The sequence below is a fragment of the Saccoglossus kowalevskii genome, chromosome 11 (assembly GCF_978046115.1).
Source record: "Saccoglossus kowalevskii chromosome 11, keSacKowa6.1, whole genome shotgun sequence".
Classification (NCBI taxonomy): domain Eukaryota; kingdom Metazoa; phylum Hemichordata; class Enteropneusta; family Harrimaniidae; genus Saccoglossus; species Saccoglossus kowalevskii.
Window position 1 is genome coordinate 458460 of NC_140651.1, and position 21304 is coordinate 479763.

Here is a 21304-nt window from a genome sequence, read left to right on the forward strand (position 1 = left end):
TTTCTCATCTGCGCGAGACTTTGGTACTTTGATCATGCTACTCTCACGAAAATACAACTTGGATTTGTTATGTGGCAGGCAGGGAAAAAATGAAGATAAAAATAATATTTTTTAGCAATTTTTTGTGCTTACAAGTAGGCGGGTGCGAGAAATTACGCTGAAATAAAATTTAATTTTTATTTTATTTTCGGCTTCTGTTCATTCGGCGGGTTTGCGAAACAAGGGATAATAAAAGTCTGGCCTAATATTAACCACAACAGACATTCAGTCATAGTTCTTACATTGCTGCCATTATTAATGTTGAGTTGTTTTATATTGATTACTGTGAAGTACTTTATATTTTCTCTCGGATTTTATTTTCGCTGAAGGAATGAATTTATAGAAAATAAAATCCAGTGAAAATATTCTTTATCCTAATATTTTACATTCAACCGCCTGTGATTCAACTCCTCAAAAATAAACTCCATACAAAACAGTCAAAATGTCTTTGCAGCTAAAATTAATTCCAGCTAAAATATGTTACAGTAAAGACACTAACAAATTAATGGAAAATTAGGGGGGGGGGGGTAAAGTGAATCAAATGCCGCAATGCAAAGTAAAGTAGGCCAGAGGGACTGTCGAGAGTACAGGGGCACAGTCGCTCTATAGAAAGACTGTGGCAGGGGGGAAGTGCAGCCAGTCTTCTCAATGGTTTAAAAAACAAAGAACTCACCTAAATGTATCGGAGCTACGAATATTAGACACGAAAACGATGTACACAGTTATTCTTAACTGGGATAAATTTTCAACCACAGCATCATGGCAATGATCGATAGTGGTAAAGTCTGTATTTTCTGAAATTAACAGTGTAATTTAAAATGGCCGCTAAAGTATTTTCGACCTCGTTCCAGTTTACACAACAAGGAAAACCAGTGACTATGTGAATGTTTTACGTTATGTTACCCAAAGCTCGTTTCTCCCATATAAAGTGGTTTGATTTGCAATATGCACGTATATATATATATATATATATATATATATATATATATATATATATATATATATATATATATATTAGGTAGAATTATGTAAAACGTAAATGTGAACGAGGTGATGACGTCAGCTTGACACCCGCCTAAACTTTGAACCGAAGTTTAGTGATACCTTGCTCGTTGAAATGTACCGCAAAGTGTTATTTTTTATAGTAACCCATCGTTGTCGTTGATGATTTGTTTGTGCATTCGAAACTTTCTCTTGGGTGTATTGCTGATTTTTTTTTTATTATTATTATTGACGTTTTTGGAAACAGTTGCATGCTGGGTAGTGTATGTGATTTCGCCGACCACTGAAGGATTTCTGAAATCGACACCAAGGCTGAGGGGGAAATATGACATGAATCTGAAAGAAAAGTCACGATTTGTGTGTTTTGACAACACGAAAATATGAAAGAACAAGGAGACGATAAACGAGGTAGGTTAACCCTTGACTGAATAGCAGTTATTTTGTTTTTGTGAAAGCATCGCAGAAGCTCGGGGTGTTGCCGTGTATAAGTGCAACGACGACTGGCTTAGTGCCATTGCTAAAGTCGTTGCATGTAAAAAGCCTACGATATTTTTCAACTCGCTGACAAATCTAAACAGTATTACTGTTTCACGGGCGGATGTTCAGCAATATATGCGTACATTGACGGCGATGTAGGCTATCCTGGAAAGCTAATAATGGGATTACTACTTTCCAAGTTTCGTGAGACTACGCAGTCAGTGGTCGCTCGTCATTTAATGCAGGTCAAAGTGACAAATCTTTGCCTTTAGTGCTACGGTAAGTATATAAAATCACATTAGAGCAAAAATTAGATCAACTGTCTACAAATTACATGTATATCAAAAAATGGTTTGTCGTTTAAATTTTATTGAAATTTTCTCACATATTTTAAAGTGTGGTTGTTAATTTTCACTAATAATGTATTTCAGGGGTGAATGCTTATAAAATAGTAGAAATTAAATGTACATGTACATATGGAAGTCCACACGAGTGTTGATTGATTTATTGACCAAGAGTGGTCAGCTTTTTTCTGATTCGCAATTGAATACTGAAATTTTCACCTTTCATTTAGGGTAAAATTGATCAATTTTAATCACTTGTTTTATTTTTTCCAAATTATTGTCCAAAACATATAATAAAACTGAAAACATTTATTTTATTTTCCTATTGGTAGTGATGACAAGATACATATTAAAATAGTGGCATAAAAAGAGAAAATTAATATCTGCTTCTAGCTTCAATGATCACTTTGATAGAAGTGCACATTCATAAAATATATTCAATGGTATTATTTCTAAAGAAAAATAAACATGTACAGTGACTTATTTTAAGGATGTTTGAACCAAATTGTTAAATACATTTTTCAGGTATATGTCAAATTATTGATACTTTTGCATCAGAATACATGTTATGGAAAAAAAAATATGGGGTAACCAGCCAGAGTAAGAAACTATGGGAGTCCAAAAAATGTAGGGTAACCAGCCTAAGTAAGGAAATGATGTTTTTGTCAGCTTACTGTGGTTTTGCAAATTTGTTTCTGTGCAATATGTTTTCCATCATACTAAGAAATTTGGCTGAAAACATGATACATTGTAATTGTCATTTATTTAATTTGCAGTATGTTCAATAAATAAACTTATTAGGCAATAAAGCTTTTGATTTTGGCCGATGCATTTACAGTCAGGACCCAGTCCTATTGAAGCCTCAGCCCCGAGATCTTATTGAAGCCAAACTTGGCTCAAGTCAAACACATTTACACAACAATTTTTGAGCTTCAGTAAAATCCTGTTGTGTAAATGAAGTAATTGTCGATTGATAAATAACAGAGAAATCCTTGAATCATGTTAAAGAACCACAGTACATGATAACATTTTGTGTAAATCAGTTGACCCATATCAAACATGGTGCATTGCAAAGACTGCTCTTACTATTATTGTGCCTTTCAATGAGCTAAGATTCTGTATTTACATGTATGTGTCAAATTGTGTTCTCAGATAATTTTATTTCTGGATGGTGTGCATTATAAATTATCAGATTCTAGTGCTAAATAAACATTTTTACCTCATTTATTGTAATGGTTCTACTTATCCCATTAGTTCATGACTTAAGTGCAGCATGATTGTTCAAATCCTGTCAAATATTTGAGCTGTTGTTCAAGTTTTGTGGTTAATGATTACTTTTGAGTGGAAAAAGCTCTAAGTCCTCCACTTCAGGTTATCCACTGAATATCTATAGTTTTTTTGTCTCAAGTGAGGCCAGAAGCCTTGTCCATATTGTATATAATGTACATGGTCTCATAACTACAACTGATCAGTACTGTGATATCCCCACATACTCTTGGTCACTGTGAACCAGCTACATATACTGCATACATGTAAATCTTGAAATTCATAGTAGTCTCCTCAATGCTTAACATGATTGAGCATTGACTATATATTGCTATCTTGAATGTTGTAGCTGAGTGTGATCTGATCATAATAAAATATTGCAAAATCACTCGGCCAAACTTAAATCAGAGCAATATTTTTCGGCACTGCACTTTACTTATGCTTGGTCTCAGGTTTCAATAAATTTAATTTATTTTTCTTAATCTATCGTGTGCTAAACCAAGCAGGGACATTATATGGTATGTTCATTGTCTGATAGTCGCCCAATACACAGTACTACCATTCAATAAATTCACTTGTTGTATCAGTCTTTTCTGCTCTAAATATTATAATTCATCATTTTTATTCACCTATAGGCAAATTTTGTATCGTTTTGGAAATCTGTTGTGTGTTGTCTGGTTTATCTTACAATTTTTGGTAACCTGGTAGTAACGCATTATAGCCGATGGCATCCACTACGCCTAACATTGTTACATCGCAGTCCAATTGTGACGTACATGCTAATAGCCTTTGTCAAGACAAAACAAAACTATTTAAATTGAAAGCATGAAAGTGAATAGTGTTGACTCTGCAGTTTAGTTTCATGAAGGTTTTCCTTTGATCACTTGAATGTTTTAAGGGTGTATGTATGAGAGTAAGCTCAGTAAAAGGGCATGAAACCAACTCTTTCAAGACTTAGTTTTAAAAAGATAAAAATGTTATTATACTTAATACATGTACATATAACTACTTAATGAAACTTATTTTCGCTAAAAACCACCTCCCTCATAATTTGTTGTGAATATCATTACTTCCAACTTTAGTGTGCAAAATGTAGGCTCATTTAAAAGACTTTTTTTCGATGATAAACAAAAGTTTACTATTTTTATTGTACAGACTTTAATTAATTATTAGCTGTGGTTTATTTTTCTCATTTTGCTGATAAATTAAAAGTGAATATCAGTGTTCGAAATTAACTGAAAATCATAACAGGCCCGAAGGACCTATGTCAAATTAAAACTGTAGGTCTTTCTAGCGAACTGTAGGCCCTGATATTTAACAAACAAAGACTACAAGCTTGCAATTTCAAAACCTTTATTTACTAATCAATCAGATATATTATCTGCAGCCTCAAATAGGTCATCATCACTTTTTTCATCGTCACTAACTCATCAAAATCTTCAGAAAAAAACATGATTTGCAGAACGGATATAAATGATTTCGTTTTCAATAACTGAAACATCTGTCGAACCATCACTTATCAGTGTGAAAAACTTGTAATTATTTCACTTCCACAGCAATATTATTTTGTTCAACTTGACTGACACAAATTCCATGCATCATTGCGGTAAGTTTCACCAAGTGTGAGCCCTTTTTTCCTCATTAAGATTCGCCATCCACACAAAATCAGAAAATGGTTTATTATTCTTGGCTATTGCATGTGCATCGCGGAACAGACGGTCGAGCTTATCAAACACTGCAGCATTCATTCATCAGCAGTTTCAGCTACACTCTTTCAAGAACGATTCGTCATGTGAATTACAGCTTGATTATGACCATCGGATCTCTGGTGATCAACAAGAGTAGAGTGTTTGAAATAATTAGTCCCCACCACAAATGGCCCTTTTGAATAATTCTGAAAACCAGAACACAGCTTGTCGGGCAGCTTACTAACCGACAGCTGGCCGTAGGATCCTCGACAAGGCCGGCAATACATCACCTTGTTGTTGTTATCAAAAAGTAACCAGTCTTTGAACTCCGCCTGCCAGCTAATTTGGAATGTGCATGGTTTACGCCTAGACCGTTCGTATTCTTGCTGTTTGTCACGCCTTTTTTGTGTAGTTTTCACACGTTTAGCTGTAGGCTCCTGACAGTTTACTTTAAATATCGCCACATACTTCGATGTAGACATAACTCTGCAACTATTGATACCAGCGTGTTCGATGCAAATCAAAGATGGCGGAACATAAAATGTAAGCGCGAATTCTATTGGTTTGAATCGGAGGCTTGATGCCATTTGTTGATCAAACGTGCAAGAAAACGCAATTTTGAAACAATTCTGGAGTTACTAGCGATATTTATTATATATTTGGTTTTACAATCATATTAAACAATGGAACGTTTTTTTTAAATATAAATTTATGGTCGGTCACAAGGACTGATGGTTTTTCACAGCTCTCGGCCCTTCACACCCACTGTCGGCGTGAGGCCGACGGACCGACGTTAATTTCGAACACTGGTGAATATACATTGTTAATCATTGAATGTTTTCTTCACAACTGTCAATTTAAGATCTGATGAACACCAAATCAACTAATATTAAACACTTTTGTCCTCAATTATACCAAATGAAGATTTGTAAATCATGATAGGCACATCAGATCAGTGGTTCAAGTTACCTGTATCACTTGTTTTCTGCGTTTTTTTTATATTAGGAGCTAGATAAAAATTGCTGGTTACTTAGCGCTATCATAACACATGGTTAACAGTTACCCTGCAGACAGTTCCATTGAAATCCGAGAGAACAATAGAAACTTTGTCTATTGTACTATATCATGACAAACTTTAATATACCTATTCAAACAGAAAACAATTGATTGTTTTGGTGCATACTTGTAATGCTTTTGGTTTTATAAAATATCGGTAATCAAAGAATTTGACCTTTACCATTTGTCATTGTGAGTTTTTGTCTCTTGCCTTGTCAAAATAATATTATTTTAATAATGTAACTGCTAAGAATTTATGTGATTACTTTCAGAATGTGAAATTTTCACTAATACAAAATGTTGTCACTTGCAAAAAATGTCTATTGAGTTAAATATATTTAACTTTGAACAGGTTTTTCTTAATTATCCTTCATGAAACATAAATACATTAAATTATGGGAGAAGAGGATTTGACTTGTATTTTTTTTATGATCTGAAATAAACACATAATTTTTTTTTTTTTAGTTTCAGGAAAGAAATTTTTATACACCGGCCCCAAGCAAAAAAGATCAGAGTCTGGTGACCAATGGAATAGTTTCACACCAAGAAAAACACTTGACACAGGTGGGATCTTGCTGTATTCATAATATTTGTTGGCAGTCCAAAGACTTATTGCATCTGAAAAGGCTTGAAATACAGTGCACACCACAAAGGAGTAAATGTAATAAATAAATGACTACCTGTGCCAATCAGTCACATGATTTTGAAAACTAAGAACTAATGCTCGCTATCTGATTCAAGATGGATGATTGGTGGCCATTTTATGTCAATCAGCAACTTGATCTTACTTGTGGTCTATTTCGTTCAAACTCTTGGGTCTTTGATGCATGTCATTTTTACCTTGCCTGTACCATCAAAGATGGAAGGGAAAGGTATATTAAGGGGAAAATTTTGTCCGGCGTTGTCGTCGTTGTTGTTGTCGTCGTCGTTAATAATTGTTATTGTATGCATAATAACTTTACTAATTCTATTCCAAACTTTATCAAACTTGGTCACCTTATTCATCAGTATAAAGTCTTCCCTGAGTTTGAACAACAGATGTCCTGTATGAAAATATCATGCAAAAATTGAGAAAATCTGATAAAATATTTTGACTGTTTCTACCTGACTGATCACTGGTGATACACATCAAAGGTCACTGATCTCAGTGGAAATATGCATTGTTGTATGTGTTCAATGAAGCAAATGATTTATCTTGTAATAATATCCTTGGTAATGTATCTCAGAATCCCATACTGGGTTTCAAAACCAACTCATGGAGAGATTGCACAGTCTGATACACATTTGCAAACCTACCAATAAAATCTTGACAGAAAACAAGATGTCAGAAAATCAATATAAGCACTGCTATGAACAAGATCTGAAGCTAATAGAAAATCTGTTTAGTCAAAAGTTATCAAATCAAAAACAATACATAAAAAATACATTAAAAGCAAAACATTTCATCCACATTTTAAAAAGAAAATTATTCTAAAATATATGTATTCTGTATTTGACAAACAGTTCATTCGACAAATGAAAACTCACAGGAATATGTTTCAGCTATTAGAACAGAATGATAGAGTTTTTATAATACTAGTTTAAAAACGCACTTCAGAGATTGCAGTGTTTGAAGATGTAGTTTCTCAGGAGGCAACAGTACTGTTGACTTCTCCCTCCACTGGACACCAACTATTTAAGTTGATTTGCATACAAAGCAGAGCTTGCAACATGCTAGCTATTCATAAAGGATGTTTTTTTTTTACTTTTCATATAATACAGTAGTCACACAATGAGGCAGTTCATATTTGTCTCAGTGAATCATTCATTTTTGACAGACACCTGTACAAAATACTTGAACTAAAGCCAGCTAATTTTTTCTGTTATTTTGCATGTTTTATTAATCTATTCACATCTAAATGCAGCACTTTTTTTTTGCAATGAGACATTTGTTTTTATTCTAAAATTTCTCAATTACTTTCAATAAAGCTGGAAATTATGTTCCTTAAAATAATTAAACAAATAAGGCACCAATGTTTTTGTAAGATATTTACATCTTTTAAGGACATTCGGTAGACTGATTCCCCACTGTTGGTTCAACCCCAAAACTTGTTTGTATTCAAAATTATTTATGACAATGCATATTTATATTGAAACAAACTATGATAAAGGGAATTATATTATATAACAAAGGGCAAGGTCACCAGAGTTCAACTATGTTGTTTAATTACAGATCAGATTCCAAATGGCCGAATAGAAGCTATTTTGTTTTCCACAAATGGCCATATATCATTGCTTGCTTTAATTACATATCTGCTAAGCATGGATGTGCATTAATTTTAAGTTCTGATTTAAAAACTTGAATGTAGCAGTCATGGAAAAAATGCTACAAGATCAAGCGTTTATGGAACTGGATTTTAGGCATTCGTTCTTTTTATACATATATTTGTAACTAAACAATTTCCCAGAGCATTTAACTTGTGACCTGTTTTGAGAGATTGCATTCACCTTTTGTAAATACATGCAGCTATCATGGGACATGCAATGTTCATGCACTCAAATATAATCTGTCATTAAAATAACAGGGACCATGTCATCACTTGTATATAGTGTAACAAACATGATTGTATCCAGGTTACAGTTGTAGGCCGTAGGTATTACTTTAACACAAAGCTCATTAACACATCTAAAATAAGATTGCTTTATTCCTAACGATACCTTCAACTACATGTGCATGCGTAATGGTTGATGTTAAGGTGACCTACATTTGTAATTAGAGTAAAAAATTTACTATCGATTAAGAGGAATAGTATTGAAGTTACGCCAACTACAGTACAGCTCAAAACTTGCTCACTCAACATGCTAACACACGTCGTCAGATTGTTGAATATAAATTACACATTCATGTAAAAAATCGAAACAACCTTGTGAATTCATAATTGTCCATTACTCATTACCATATGAATAGAAGCAAGTTTTTCCGCGTACCACCTGTTGCAGATAATTGTTTCTGACACTGCTTTGATAAATTGCAACTCTGGACATGTCGCCACGAATCGTTTATAACACACTACAGTTACTAAAACTACGCAAGCAACATTTCGCAAATCTAACACACCATGTTATACAAACCACCAAAGATAATTCCATCTGGAGACAACGTTGTCGACGAGCGGGATCGCATATTAGGCACCCAATTACTGTTCACTTGACTACACGTCCGATTTCGGACAACCAAGTTATTGTTGTTCCTAGATTATCTGCATTAGTTCAACTATCTGGGTTTAATACCACTGTACATGAGCCATATGATGCTAATATTATTCCTGTTATTTACAACGTTTTTTCTGCTGAACATTATCGTTATCGTCGCAAATCTGGAAATTTCGGAGTGAACTCTACCAATTTGACCTCTATTGACCTACAGCACACATCCCGATCGAAGTTTATGTCAGAGTTAAAATGTGGATTATTAAATTCTCGTTCAGTTAGGAATAAATCGTGTGCATTAAATGAGATGATCTTATATCATGATTTGGATTATTTATTTCTCACGGAAACATGGCTGAAAGGTGATGTCAGTGACGGACCTGTCGTCGTTGAGTTGACTCCAAGTGGCTTTAAGTGTAGACAGTTTCCTCGTCTTACAGGTGCTGGAGGTGGTATAGCCATCGTTCATAAAACTACCGCAAAAGTAAATACATCGTGCTCGCAAACATTTTCATCGTTTGAGTGGTTAGAGATCACTGTTGATTCAAAACATGGACGTATTAGGTACATTCTCATGTACCGCCCGCCTCCCAGCTTTTCTAATAAACTGACATCTAATGGATTTTTATCGGATTTCTCGGATCTTCTAGACATTTACGTTTTGGATACTACACCAATCGTCTACCTTGGAGATTTTAACATTCATTTTAATAAGCCAGACAATCGTGACACCTGCAGATTTCTGGAACTTTTAAAAATGCATGATTTAGTGCAGCTAGTGGACAAACCTACCCATCGTTCTGGTAACATTTTGGATTTAATTATTACCCGTGAGAATATTGTGTTATCATTGGAAGTGAACCAGGCCGCAGCAATCTCTGATCACTATCCCATTTTCTTTAGTTTGTCAAATCATCATGATAATACATCAAATCGTACCAAAATTACTTATCGCAGCTTCAAGAACTTTGATAGGGATAATTTCGCATCTGATCTACTCGAATCTGGGTGTACTAGAACAGTTGACCAGGTAGATTCTACAGCTAAGTTACGTATTTTCAACACTGCTGTATCGGAAACGCTTGACAAACATGCCCCCATGAAGGAGAAGACTGTTCACGTTCGTGTGGCCGAGCCGTGGATAAATGTTGATATTTACCACGCCCGCACTGAACGCCGTAAAGCTGAACGGACGTGGCGGCGAACTGGTTTAACTGTCCATCGCCAAATATACAAATCTAAACGAAATAAAGTTAATGATCTTATTGATGTATCACGTAGGAGTTATTTCGCTGATAAGATCGCGGATTGTAATGGTGACCAAAGAAAACTGTTTTCCATCGTAAATGGTCTTCTAGGCTCGACAAATAATTTGAATGCGTTGCCGATTCACGATAACAAAATAAATTTAGCGAATCGTTTTAGCATGTTTTTCGTGGATAAGATTAAGAAAATCAATCAAGGACTAAATCTAAATTTATTGAATGGAAACCGTTTTAACGAACTGCACAAGTTCTCTGGTGATGAATTGAAATGTTTTGAACCAGCCACGGAGAATGAAATAATTAAAATTATAAAAAAATCGTCGTCGGCTTCGTGCGATTTGGACTGTTTACCCACTAATATATTAAAAGATGAAAAGATCCTTTCTATCCTGCTTTCACCTATAACAGATATCATAAATGAATCACTTCGCACTGGAAGTGTTCCTGAGAAAATGAAATGTGCGCTGATTAAACCTCTGCTCAAGAAAGCATCGTTGGATTCAAACATGCTGAAAAATTATCGACCGATTTCTAATTTGTCTTTTATATCTAAAGTCCTTGAACGTGTCGTTGCATCCAGAGTGAAACAACATTTAGAGAATTATTCGTTGTATGAAGAGTTTCAATCAGCGTATCGGACCGCACATAGCACTGAAACGGCTCTTTTGCGGGTCGCTAACGATGTACTATGCAGTATTGATAATTCTAAGAATTCAGTTGCTCTCGTACTTTTGGATCTTTCAGCCGCTTTTGATACTGTGAATCACAGGATTCTCATCGATAGGTTGAGATCAAATTTTGGTTTAAATGGTCTCATCATCAAATGGTTTGAGTCGTATTTGAGTAACCGCATTCAAAAAGTGAAAATTGGAAATGTATTTTCTGATATGACGTCTATATTAGTAACCGGTGTTCCACAGGGCTCCGTCTTAGGGCCATTATTGTTCTCAATGTACATGCGTCCATTGGGCGAGTTATTGCGACGTCACGGCGTAAAATATCATTTTTACGCCGATGACACACAGATTTATTTATCGGTTTCTGAAGATGATCAAATTCGCGCCCGGGTGATACTTCAGACATGTATTCAAGATGTTAGCGATTGGATGTCTTGTAATTTCCTACTTTTGAATGTGTCGAAAACTGAATTTGTGTGCATGTCGTCTCGGAGATTCTCACAAGACTCGTGTCCTTTGTCTAGTATCGCAATTGGTGAAGAATTGGTTAGTGCTTCGTCAAGTGCTAGAAACTTAGGTGTCTTGTTTGATTCGCAGCTATCTATGGAAACACACATTTCTACTATTTGTAGATCTGGATATTCCCATCTAAGAAATATTAATCGTATTCGTAAATCATTATCCCAATCTGATACTGAAAAGTTGGTACATGCTTTCATATCTTCTCGCTTAGACAGCTGTAATTCATTATTGTCTGGTCTCCCTGTAACTAAGATAAAACCTCTTATTCGTGTACAAAATGCAGCAGCCCGCCTTGTCACTCGTGCTCGAAAATATGACCACATTACAGACATTTTTATTAAACTTCATTGGTTACCAGTTGTACAAAGAATCAATTTCAAATTACTTTTACTAGTGTATAAATCTTTGTATGGTTTTGCCCCAAATTATCTATGTGAATTAATCGAATTTTATGTACCGAGTCGTAGTTTAAGATCTGAATCGAAGTTTCTTATTAAAACTCGTCAGATGTGTAGTAAAAAGTCCAAGGTGTTATACAAAGACCGTGCTTTTGAAAATTTAGGTCCTAAACTTTTTAATGAATTACCTCTGTCTGTTCGTTCTAGTCCTTCAGTAGACATTTTTAAATCCAGACTGAAAACGCACTTATTTAAATGTGCTTTTAATATTTGACTGATTGTTTATTGTATCAGCGCCTTTGATCTTCATATGTTGGAATTGTTGCGCTTAATTAAATAGAGTTATTATTATTATTATTATTATTATTAGATGGCTGCCGGAGTCTCTGGTCAGCACTGTGACAATCATTGGGACTGATCATTGGGAACTTTTCTCTTGACCTTTCTGTACTTACTGTAAAATAATCAATCCATTTTTACAATGAGAATGGAGCATTGTAGTTTAATTAGTCCCCGTTCGGACGCAGGAGTCCGTGCTTCCATGCGTGTGTGTGTGCGTGTGTGTGTGTGTCCGGACCTGTATCTTAGAAATGCCTGGACCAATCACAATCAAACTTCACACATACATCATACATGATATTATACATATGCACATCAATTTGTTTTATGATCTGGTTCAAGATGGCCGAATGGAGGCCATTTTTGTGCAAAAAATCATCAAAATCAACATTTCTGGCATTTATAGATGGATTTTGTTCAAACTTGGTACATACATTAGACATCACAGGTTCCTGATGCACGTCATTTTATTTTTCAGATCAGATTCAGAATGGTCATTTTGTTTTAATAAATGGGCTTCTAGAGCCATATCTTTGATATGCTTTGACTGATTATGTTCAAATTTTATATATTCATTATACATGTATTCAAAATGGCTGATTTTGTTAGTCCCTGTTCAGATGCATTTCGAAAACGAAGACTTATGGATTGACCTCTGTGTGTCCGGACTTGTATCTTAAACATGCCTGGACCAATCGCAATCAAACTTCACACATGCATCATACATTTGGATTTTGTTTAAACTTTGTACATACACATGCACATAATTTTATTTTTCAGATCCAATTTAAAATGGCCGAATGGTGGCCATTTTGTTTTAATGAATGCAGTTCTAGTGCCATATCTCTGCCATGCTTTGACTGATTATGTTCAAATTTTATGTATTCATTATACATCATGACATAGATATATTGGTTTGACTATCTGGTTCAAAATGCCCAAATGGCAGCCATTTTAGTGCTAAAAAATCTTCAAAAATCAAGCATTTCTGGCATTCCAGAACTAATTGCCTGGACTAATTACATTCAAACTTCACACATACATTATACATAATATTATACTTATGCACATCAATTTGTTCCATGATCTGATTGGCCGAATGGCAGCCATTTTTGTACAGAAAAACTATCAAAATCAAGCATTTCTCAGCTGTTTACAGATGGATTTTGTTCTAACTTGGTATATACATTAGACATTATGGGACCTTGATGAAAATCATTTTGTTTTTCAGAACGGATTCAAAATGGCCGACTGGTGGCCATTTTGTTTTAATCAATGTGATTCTAGTGCTATATCTCTAACATGCTTTGATTGATTATGTTTAAAATTCATATTCATTATACATCATTTTATAGATATGCAGACGTATTGGTTTGACCATCTGATTCAAATTAGCCAAATGGTAAATCATGATTTTCTGAGTTGAGGACACTGGGCGCTAATGCGGTCCAGTACGGTGAATTACTATAAACAAAACTATATATCTTAAATTTGATAACTAAAAAGTCTTCGCACGATAATTTAGTAAAAATCGTCTCTCCAAGTCAAACATACTTTTCATAGAAAATACGATTGGAACTTATCGCCTTTGAATGTATTAACATAAACATTCAATTTATTGTGTATTTCTTCTGCCGGCATCACACTATGCGCAGAGCAATGCTGATATACAACATTTAAACTGAAAACATCGGACATTGTTTTGTACCATCTCACGTATCTCAAAATGCAAGCTGGCATGGATATTTTTCTGGATCACCACCCATACTGCCATGTTATACATGTATGCAAATAAGGTTGTTTTTCTTTTAGTAGCTCCGCTGTTCAGCGAAGCTTATCATATGTCTCGCGTCATCCGTGTCAACTTTTCGACTTCTTCTTATTGCTTTGATACTTGGTGCTAATTATTATTTGACAGCATTGAACAATTCATCACTGGTCATTCGCCCTTTGCAAATGTTTCACCCTCTATACTCGAGCACAGCCAAATCAACCTCGTTGTGTCACAATTGTGTTTTGTTCTACTTCACAAGCTTGGTATATCACTAAAGCGTTACACGTTTTGTAACAAACAACAAGTAGTCGTTACATCACAGATGTTTGTATGGCGCCCTCTCACTTAACACTCATTCTCTTAAATGCATGATACCATTTAATATTAAACAAAAATTATTATCAGTTTTAAATATTTCTTTCATAAACCATGAATGCTAACCAATCCAAAGCCTTCCGTTTTCACATTACATTACCATGTACATGTACTTCTGTCCTGTACCCTGTCAATCGTCCTGTGGCACATTCATTATAATTTGTCAGTCCTTGAGTGAGAATTTCCTCTCATTTCATCCAATACAAGTAGAGTGAGCACAAACTTTGCACCCTTCGTCATAGGAAGTAAAAGAAGTCAAATTCTCTTCTCTAATCAATTTTTACTTACTGTACTTTTTGGCTTTGATTTCTTTCTTGCGAGGGAAATGAAATAGTAGCAATTATTTTTGTACCACCAAGTCTCTCAAGTTACCTCATTCATGGTTATGTATTATGTGTACAAATTATATGTAAAAATATATAAGATAGTTTAATGCAAAGTAATTTACAGTAATCTTAAAGTGCCTGTGCAATGCCCACCCTCATGTTTCCCATTTTAGATCTGTGTCCCACTGAAATGGGCAGTTATGATTTTTTTCGCTGAAAATGATTACTAGTATCCAAGTAAATTTGGGATATTTCTCGTGTTGTAGTCATGCCCACCTATCGTGAAACGGTAGACTGTTTCCGGATTTCCGACTCTCGCCGAAAGTGCGCCACCAAATGACAAAATGTGAGAGGAAGTCATACCCCTGAGCCGTAATAACACTGGTGCGACATCACTTAACCGATACCGATATCTGCAGAATAAATCAAGAAAATTACCCAAATTGACTCCATTTAGGAATTCCTAACGTTTTGCCCGAACCCACGGCACAGTTGGAGGCATGGCCTGTTCAGCATTTTGTCAAACGAATACAAACGTGCGCCGGTGTCGGTGACGATCTTTTCTTTTGGTCTATTCTTCCTCGATGAACAAGTACATAAGTGGCAATATAGTCAAAGACAAGAAAACTACACAAGAAATTTGCCTTATTTACACGTATCGGCAATGCAAGCTGCCATGTGACTTCCCCTTCTGATGTCACAAGGGGAATTTCTGTATGCAAATGAGAAGCTAATGAGGAGCCTCGTTTTAAAATACACAAAAATAAAGTGGCCGTAGACTGAGTTTAAAACACATTTTTTCACTTTTAAAAAATAATTCATGCTTAGAAACATAAAAATTAATAATATTTATGTATCAATGGATAATTTTAGGTGTGAAAATAGCAGCCATTTCACAGGCACTTTAAAACTGATTACATGTATGTATGATATATATAATTTATTGCAGATTTTGATGTTGGTTTAGATGATGTTTGGAGTATAAAGAGGAATGTAACCATAGGAACCCAACTTCAGCCTAAATCTAGTATTAACGTTAGTTCTAATAATTATTACTCGCGCCATGCAAGTATGAAGTTTAGCGGAGACGACATCAGTTCATCATTGAGCTCTAGCACTGGGTTTTCTGGTAAGTGTTTATAGTGACTCAATGGAGGCATATTTTATAATAAAGTAATTATGAGTTTATTTTGTGAAAGGTGACAACAGTTGACGTTGTAAGACATTGTTAGAGTTAATACAGTAGTAGTGTTAACACTATTCAAAGTTTGGGCTAACATTTGCATATTGGATAGACCCAATTGGGTTCACATACAGGAGGAAACAGTGGTGAGCATGGGCTAAGAAACATTATATTACGAATACACAAAAATTTTCAGTCTTTTTAACTATGATTACTCAGTACAGTAAACGATAAAGGTACATGTTAGTTCTACAATTATTAAACATTTACCAACACAAATTCAAAAATTGATTGCAGATTGCAGAATAACAGCAAGTTGCACATAGTCTCATCGTCAGTTTATTTATTTTCTCTGGAACAACATCTCTTTGTGTGCTCGCGTTGATTGTCATGTCGGAAATAGCATATCAAAGTGAATAGTTATGAATATAATAGTAAATCTTCAAAATGAACATTGAATACAATAGCGTTTTGGGCACTTAGCCCAACCTCAAGTATTCACGCACACTCATTAGCCTGTGCTAAGGATCTGAATTGGGTCTTAAAAACGGGTAAATTTAATCTGTTACAGTAGTGTTTCTAAGCCCGTGCTAAGCATTCATGCACGTTTTCTTAGTTTTCTTTTCTTTATTTTTAAATTATCTCTTAGCCCGTGCTAAGGACCTGTTCGTGAACGCTACTAATATCACATCATTGTTGATTATAGTAGATGTACATTGTATTGTAGGGTCATCTGGGAAGGCACCATCATGGAGTCACAGTAGTCGGAGTACGTATTCGTACATGGACAGTAGTATGAACTCTACCAAATCACCAACACGTGCACCAAATAATTTTAGTAATTCTCCACCGCTTACAAATTCTGTGCCAAACAAACAAAATGCATCAAGTAATCGAATGATGCAGACTGGAGGAGGTAAGTTATTGAGCAATGTCATCTTCCTACTTTACTGCATGTTGGAATACTGTTGTACTCTTAATACTAACTCTCATGCAAGCAATGTGCAGCAAGCCTTTAATTTATTCTTGTCCCATACCAAAAAAGCTGAGGTAACACTGCGAAAACGAATATCTATGATTGACAGTGAATACTCGCCAGTGAATGTTGGGGGAAGAGAAAATAATATTGTTTCATTGCTCGATTGTTTGATGTATCCAGAAATTCACAATACGTGTGTGTACATGTATGTAGTATTGATATTATAATCCTCTCAATCAAAATTGCAGGAAGCACATAACCATATGACCCATCTGATGGAAATAACAATAGATTCACAGGGTTAAAATCTAACTTTAATACATAATCTAAGTGATGTTAAATTTGTTCTTATCTTTCAGTTCCAAGCAATTACCAAACAGGAGGTAGACAACAAAAGAACACTAGGAATAGTGGAGGATGGATGGACTTTTAATTTTGCTTCTGTTACTTTATTTAAAATTCTATTTAAAAATAGGAAAAAAAAAACAGGCAAGGATAATAAAATTACCAAAGAACACACAAGAACATAAAACATATATTATAATTAGTAAAATACTGTAAATTCATTTTTTCCTAATATGGTTTTAATTGAAAACTTCAGGAAAATATTCAAACACAGGAGTATTTAAAACCTCAATATTTAAATACCTACATAGTGAAATTGATTAATTTGGATCGTATCACAAATTACAAGTTTAGCTTTTAATGATTTTTAAATAAAATATTTTAGTATTAAAATTAAGAGATATAGGAACACCACCACTTTATCTTCACAATATCATCCCTCAATGTTCCTCTGCTTCTAATATCACAATTATGTGAGAGAAAAGAAATTCACAAAGGTGTATGACTGATTGAAAACTTTATCTCTATTCACTACTTAAGTCAGGCTAGTGGTATCTGCTAATTTTCTGTTGATAACATTTACATTTTAGGGATTTTGAGAAACGATTTTAAAAAGTACTTAATATTTAATATTTGACAATATATGTATATATATAATATGTATATAAATGTGTGTTGTAATTAGAGACTGCTTTATTCAAGACTTTTTATTGGTTCACATTTCATTTCTACTTGTAACGGCAGTAGATTAGACTACTGAACTAGTCAGCTCTTATATTTCTACATGTATATTATATATAGAATTATATTTAACTGTTGTGTGACTGTGTTCATCACTTTTAGCGACAAAAATACTATTTGAATTCACTTTTGAATGTACTGATTATATTGCTTTCTGGTGGGATTTATATTTTCATGCTATGGTTAAAGATGCAGGACAAGTTTACTTTTATAGAATATTTAGGAAACACATTTTTCCAAAGTCTGAGAGCGATTTAACATTGTGTATGATATAAACTTTGCAGTAGAATAATCTTCAACCCTAAGTATAATATCATTATCTCACTAGTATACATTTCATTCTCAGTAAGATGACTTTAAAGTGAGTTATTCTTGTCATGCATGGTATCACTACTGCTTTAATATTTGTGCTTGCAGTTTTCTGTTCTGTGTTAATTATATGCACACCTATTGTCAAAAAGATGGGAGTTATTTTTATCTGCAATGAGCACTTTCCAATGAAATTTGGTCCATTCAAAATTTACAGTGGTACTGTAATTATAATTTGTCTACAGCTGTTTTCTGTTTGTTCTCTCTTCAGACATGAACATGAAATTGATTGACCATATTTTTAGAAATGTCTTGCGTGTTTATTTATGATATCTTTCATCCTTGATACTACAATAAACCTAGATCATTACTTTCTGTTATTCAAGTTAAATTTGATTCCCCGTTCTGAAAACTAGGACTTATGTTTTGACCTCCGTGTGTGTGTGTGTGTATGTGTGCATGCTGACGTGCGTCTGGACCTGTATCTTAGAAATGCCTGGACCAATAACAATCAAACTTCACGCATACATCATACATGACATACATATGCACATCAATTTGTTTCATGATCTGATTCAAGTTGGCAGAATGGCAGCCATTTTTGTACTGAAAATTTCTCGGCTGTTTACAGATGAATTTTTTTCAAACTTGGTATATACATTGGACATTATAGGTTCCTGATGCACATCATTTTGTTTTTCAGAGACTATTCAAAATGACTGATTTGCGGCCATTTTGTTTTGATGAATGTGGTTCTAGTGTCATATCTCTGACTTGAATATTCATTATACATCATGTCATAGATATACAGATATATTGGGGTTTGACAATCCTATTAAAAATGGCTATTTTTGTACTAAAAAAATCATCAAATATCAAGCATTTCTGGCATTTATGGATGGATTTCATTCAAACTTATAACATACATTTGACATTACGAGTTCCTGACGCACATCATTGACTCCCGTGTGCGGAGCACAAAAAGGGAGTCTTTGCAGTTAGTGTGTCTGTCTGTGTCTGTTCCACTGATATCTCAAAAACCATACATTGATTTTTGATGAAACTTGGCGCATAGATGCTCTGGGCCAATGCGCAGATTTGATTAGGTTTTGGTAAAAATCCATGCATACTAATTACCTAATTTGCATGATAATTAGCTGTTCCATGACTGTTCCACTGATATCTAAAAGAACCACTCATTGGATTTTGATGAAACTCGGCACATAGATGCTCCAAACTAATGCGCAGATTTGATTAGTTTTGGGTAAAAATCTGTGCAATATTAATTACCTAATTTGCATAATTATTACTAGTAATCAATTTTCGGCTTTTCCACTGATACAAAATGTATCTCAAGTACTAATCATCACATTTCAATAAAACTTGGTACATAGATGTCATAGGACACTGCAAAAACCTGATAGTTTTTAGGGTAATATCAGTACATATTAATTACCTAATTTGCATAATTAATTAATTTCAGCTTTTCGTAATTCTTTGCTATGTCTTAAACCGCAGGGGTCGTCACGCAACACACGTTCGAATTTGATGTAAATAAACAATCTGGTGTATATGCACTTGGGACTCAAGTTTCAAGGACACGCTCACGACACTTTAATATGACGATCACAGAACTTTCAAAAATTTAACGGGAAATGTGTAATTTTCAATGACTTGTAAATATGTGGTTCTGGAGCCGTATTTCTAATGTGATTTGACTGATTATGTTTTAATTTTATATATTCACTATACATCATGTTATAGATATACAGATGTATTCAAAATGGCCAACCAATTTTGTTAGTCACCATTCGAAATCTGAAAACAGGGACTATTAATTTGGGTTTCGTGTGTCGGACACCCTTTGACCTATTTAGTTCAAACTTGGTATACAGATAATGTATGATGACCTCCATATGCATGTCAATGGTTATGATTCGATTAAATATGACTGACTGGCAGCCATTTTGCCCATCAAATTTGCTAAATATTTAAACTGGTCCGGAACTGTTTCTCGGAGCTGAACATGTATATTGATCATGCATATTGGGTTATAGGTGCAAGTCACTTTTTTTTTTGAGATTCGGCCCAAGATGGTCAACTGGCAGTCATTTTGGTTTTTTTTGGTGTCGTGCTGATTCCTCCATAAGATATGACCTGATTCAGTTCAAAGTTTGTACATACACTTCAAGATAACACCACGTTTGTTTTGAGATTTGATCAAATTTTTCGAAATGGCGGCCATTTTGTTTAATATCTTAAAAGCAGTCTGTAACGTGTCTGGAACTGTTTCTCAGGACTGAATAGAGCGATTTCAATCAAACTTTGTATGATGATCATGTATATTGGGTTACACGTGCACATCATATTTGTTTAAAAATTTGGACCAAAATGGATGACTGGCAGCCATTTTGTTTTGTTTTTCCTTTTTTGTGCCAAATCCTCTAAAAGATATGGCCTGATTCACTTGAAAGTTTGTACATAGCTACTATACTGCAAGATAACACAACAACACGTTTTGTCTTGAGATTTGTTTTCAAATCTGTCGAAATGATAGCCATTTTGTAAAAAAAAAAAAACATAAAATATCATTCTGTAACATGTCCGGAACTGTTTCTTGGAGCTGAACAGAACGACATGGCCTGATTAAGTTCAAAGTTGAATAGGGCATTTTCAATCAAACTTTGTATGATGACCTTACATATTAGGTTACGGTACAAGCCGTATTTCTTCAGTTCAAAGTTTCCACGTAGGTACTATACTGACAGTAACGCAATCTATAAATCTGTGTTAGTGTTAAAAAAACATTGATCTTTCATTTCTACATGTCACTTATAATGAACATTTACATCGACTACAGCTAATACATAACGGGAACTATGTATTATCAATGCTTGTTTTAATTAATGTTGTTCCAGAGCAATATCTCCCAATATGGAAAAGTACTCATTTGACGACCAGAAACGAGATGACTGAATGTCATTTATTTCAATGTTAAAAAAAATCATTA

At 34.4% G+C, this 21304-nt stretch overlaps 2 protein-coding genes across 2 annotated transcripts in view; one reads left to right on the forward strand and one right to left on the reverse strand.

Annotated features, from left to right (window-relative positions):
• The window catches only part of LOC100368675 (uncharacterized), an 80729-nt gene extending 79863 nt beyond the window's left edge, over positions 1–866 (reverse strand). The window contains exon 1 of the mRNA XM_078008933.2: positions 713–866. The gene's annotated coding sequence lies outside the window, so the exon portion shown is untranslated. The remainder of the gene's footprint in view (positions 1–712) is intronic.
• A 423-nt stretch (positions 867–1289) lies between these two features.
• Positions 1290–17452, forward strand: LOC102805993 (uncharacterized). Its single transcript, XM_085505607.1, has 5 exons — positions 1290–1449; positions 6338–6436; positions 15687–15866; positions 16648–16836; positions 17259–17452. The coding sequence occupies exons 1-5, from the start codon at positions 1422–1424 to the stop codon at positions 17330–17332; spliced, it is 570 nt and encodes a 189-aa protein (XP_085361733.1). The 5' UTR covers positions 1290–1421; the 3' UTR covers positions 17333–17452.
• The last annotated feature ends 3852 nt before the right edge of the window (positions 17453–21304 follow it).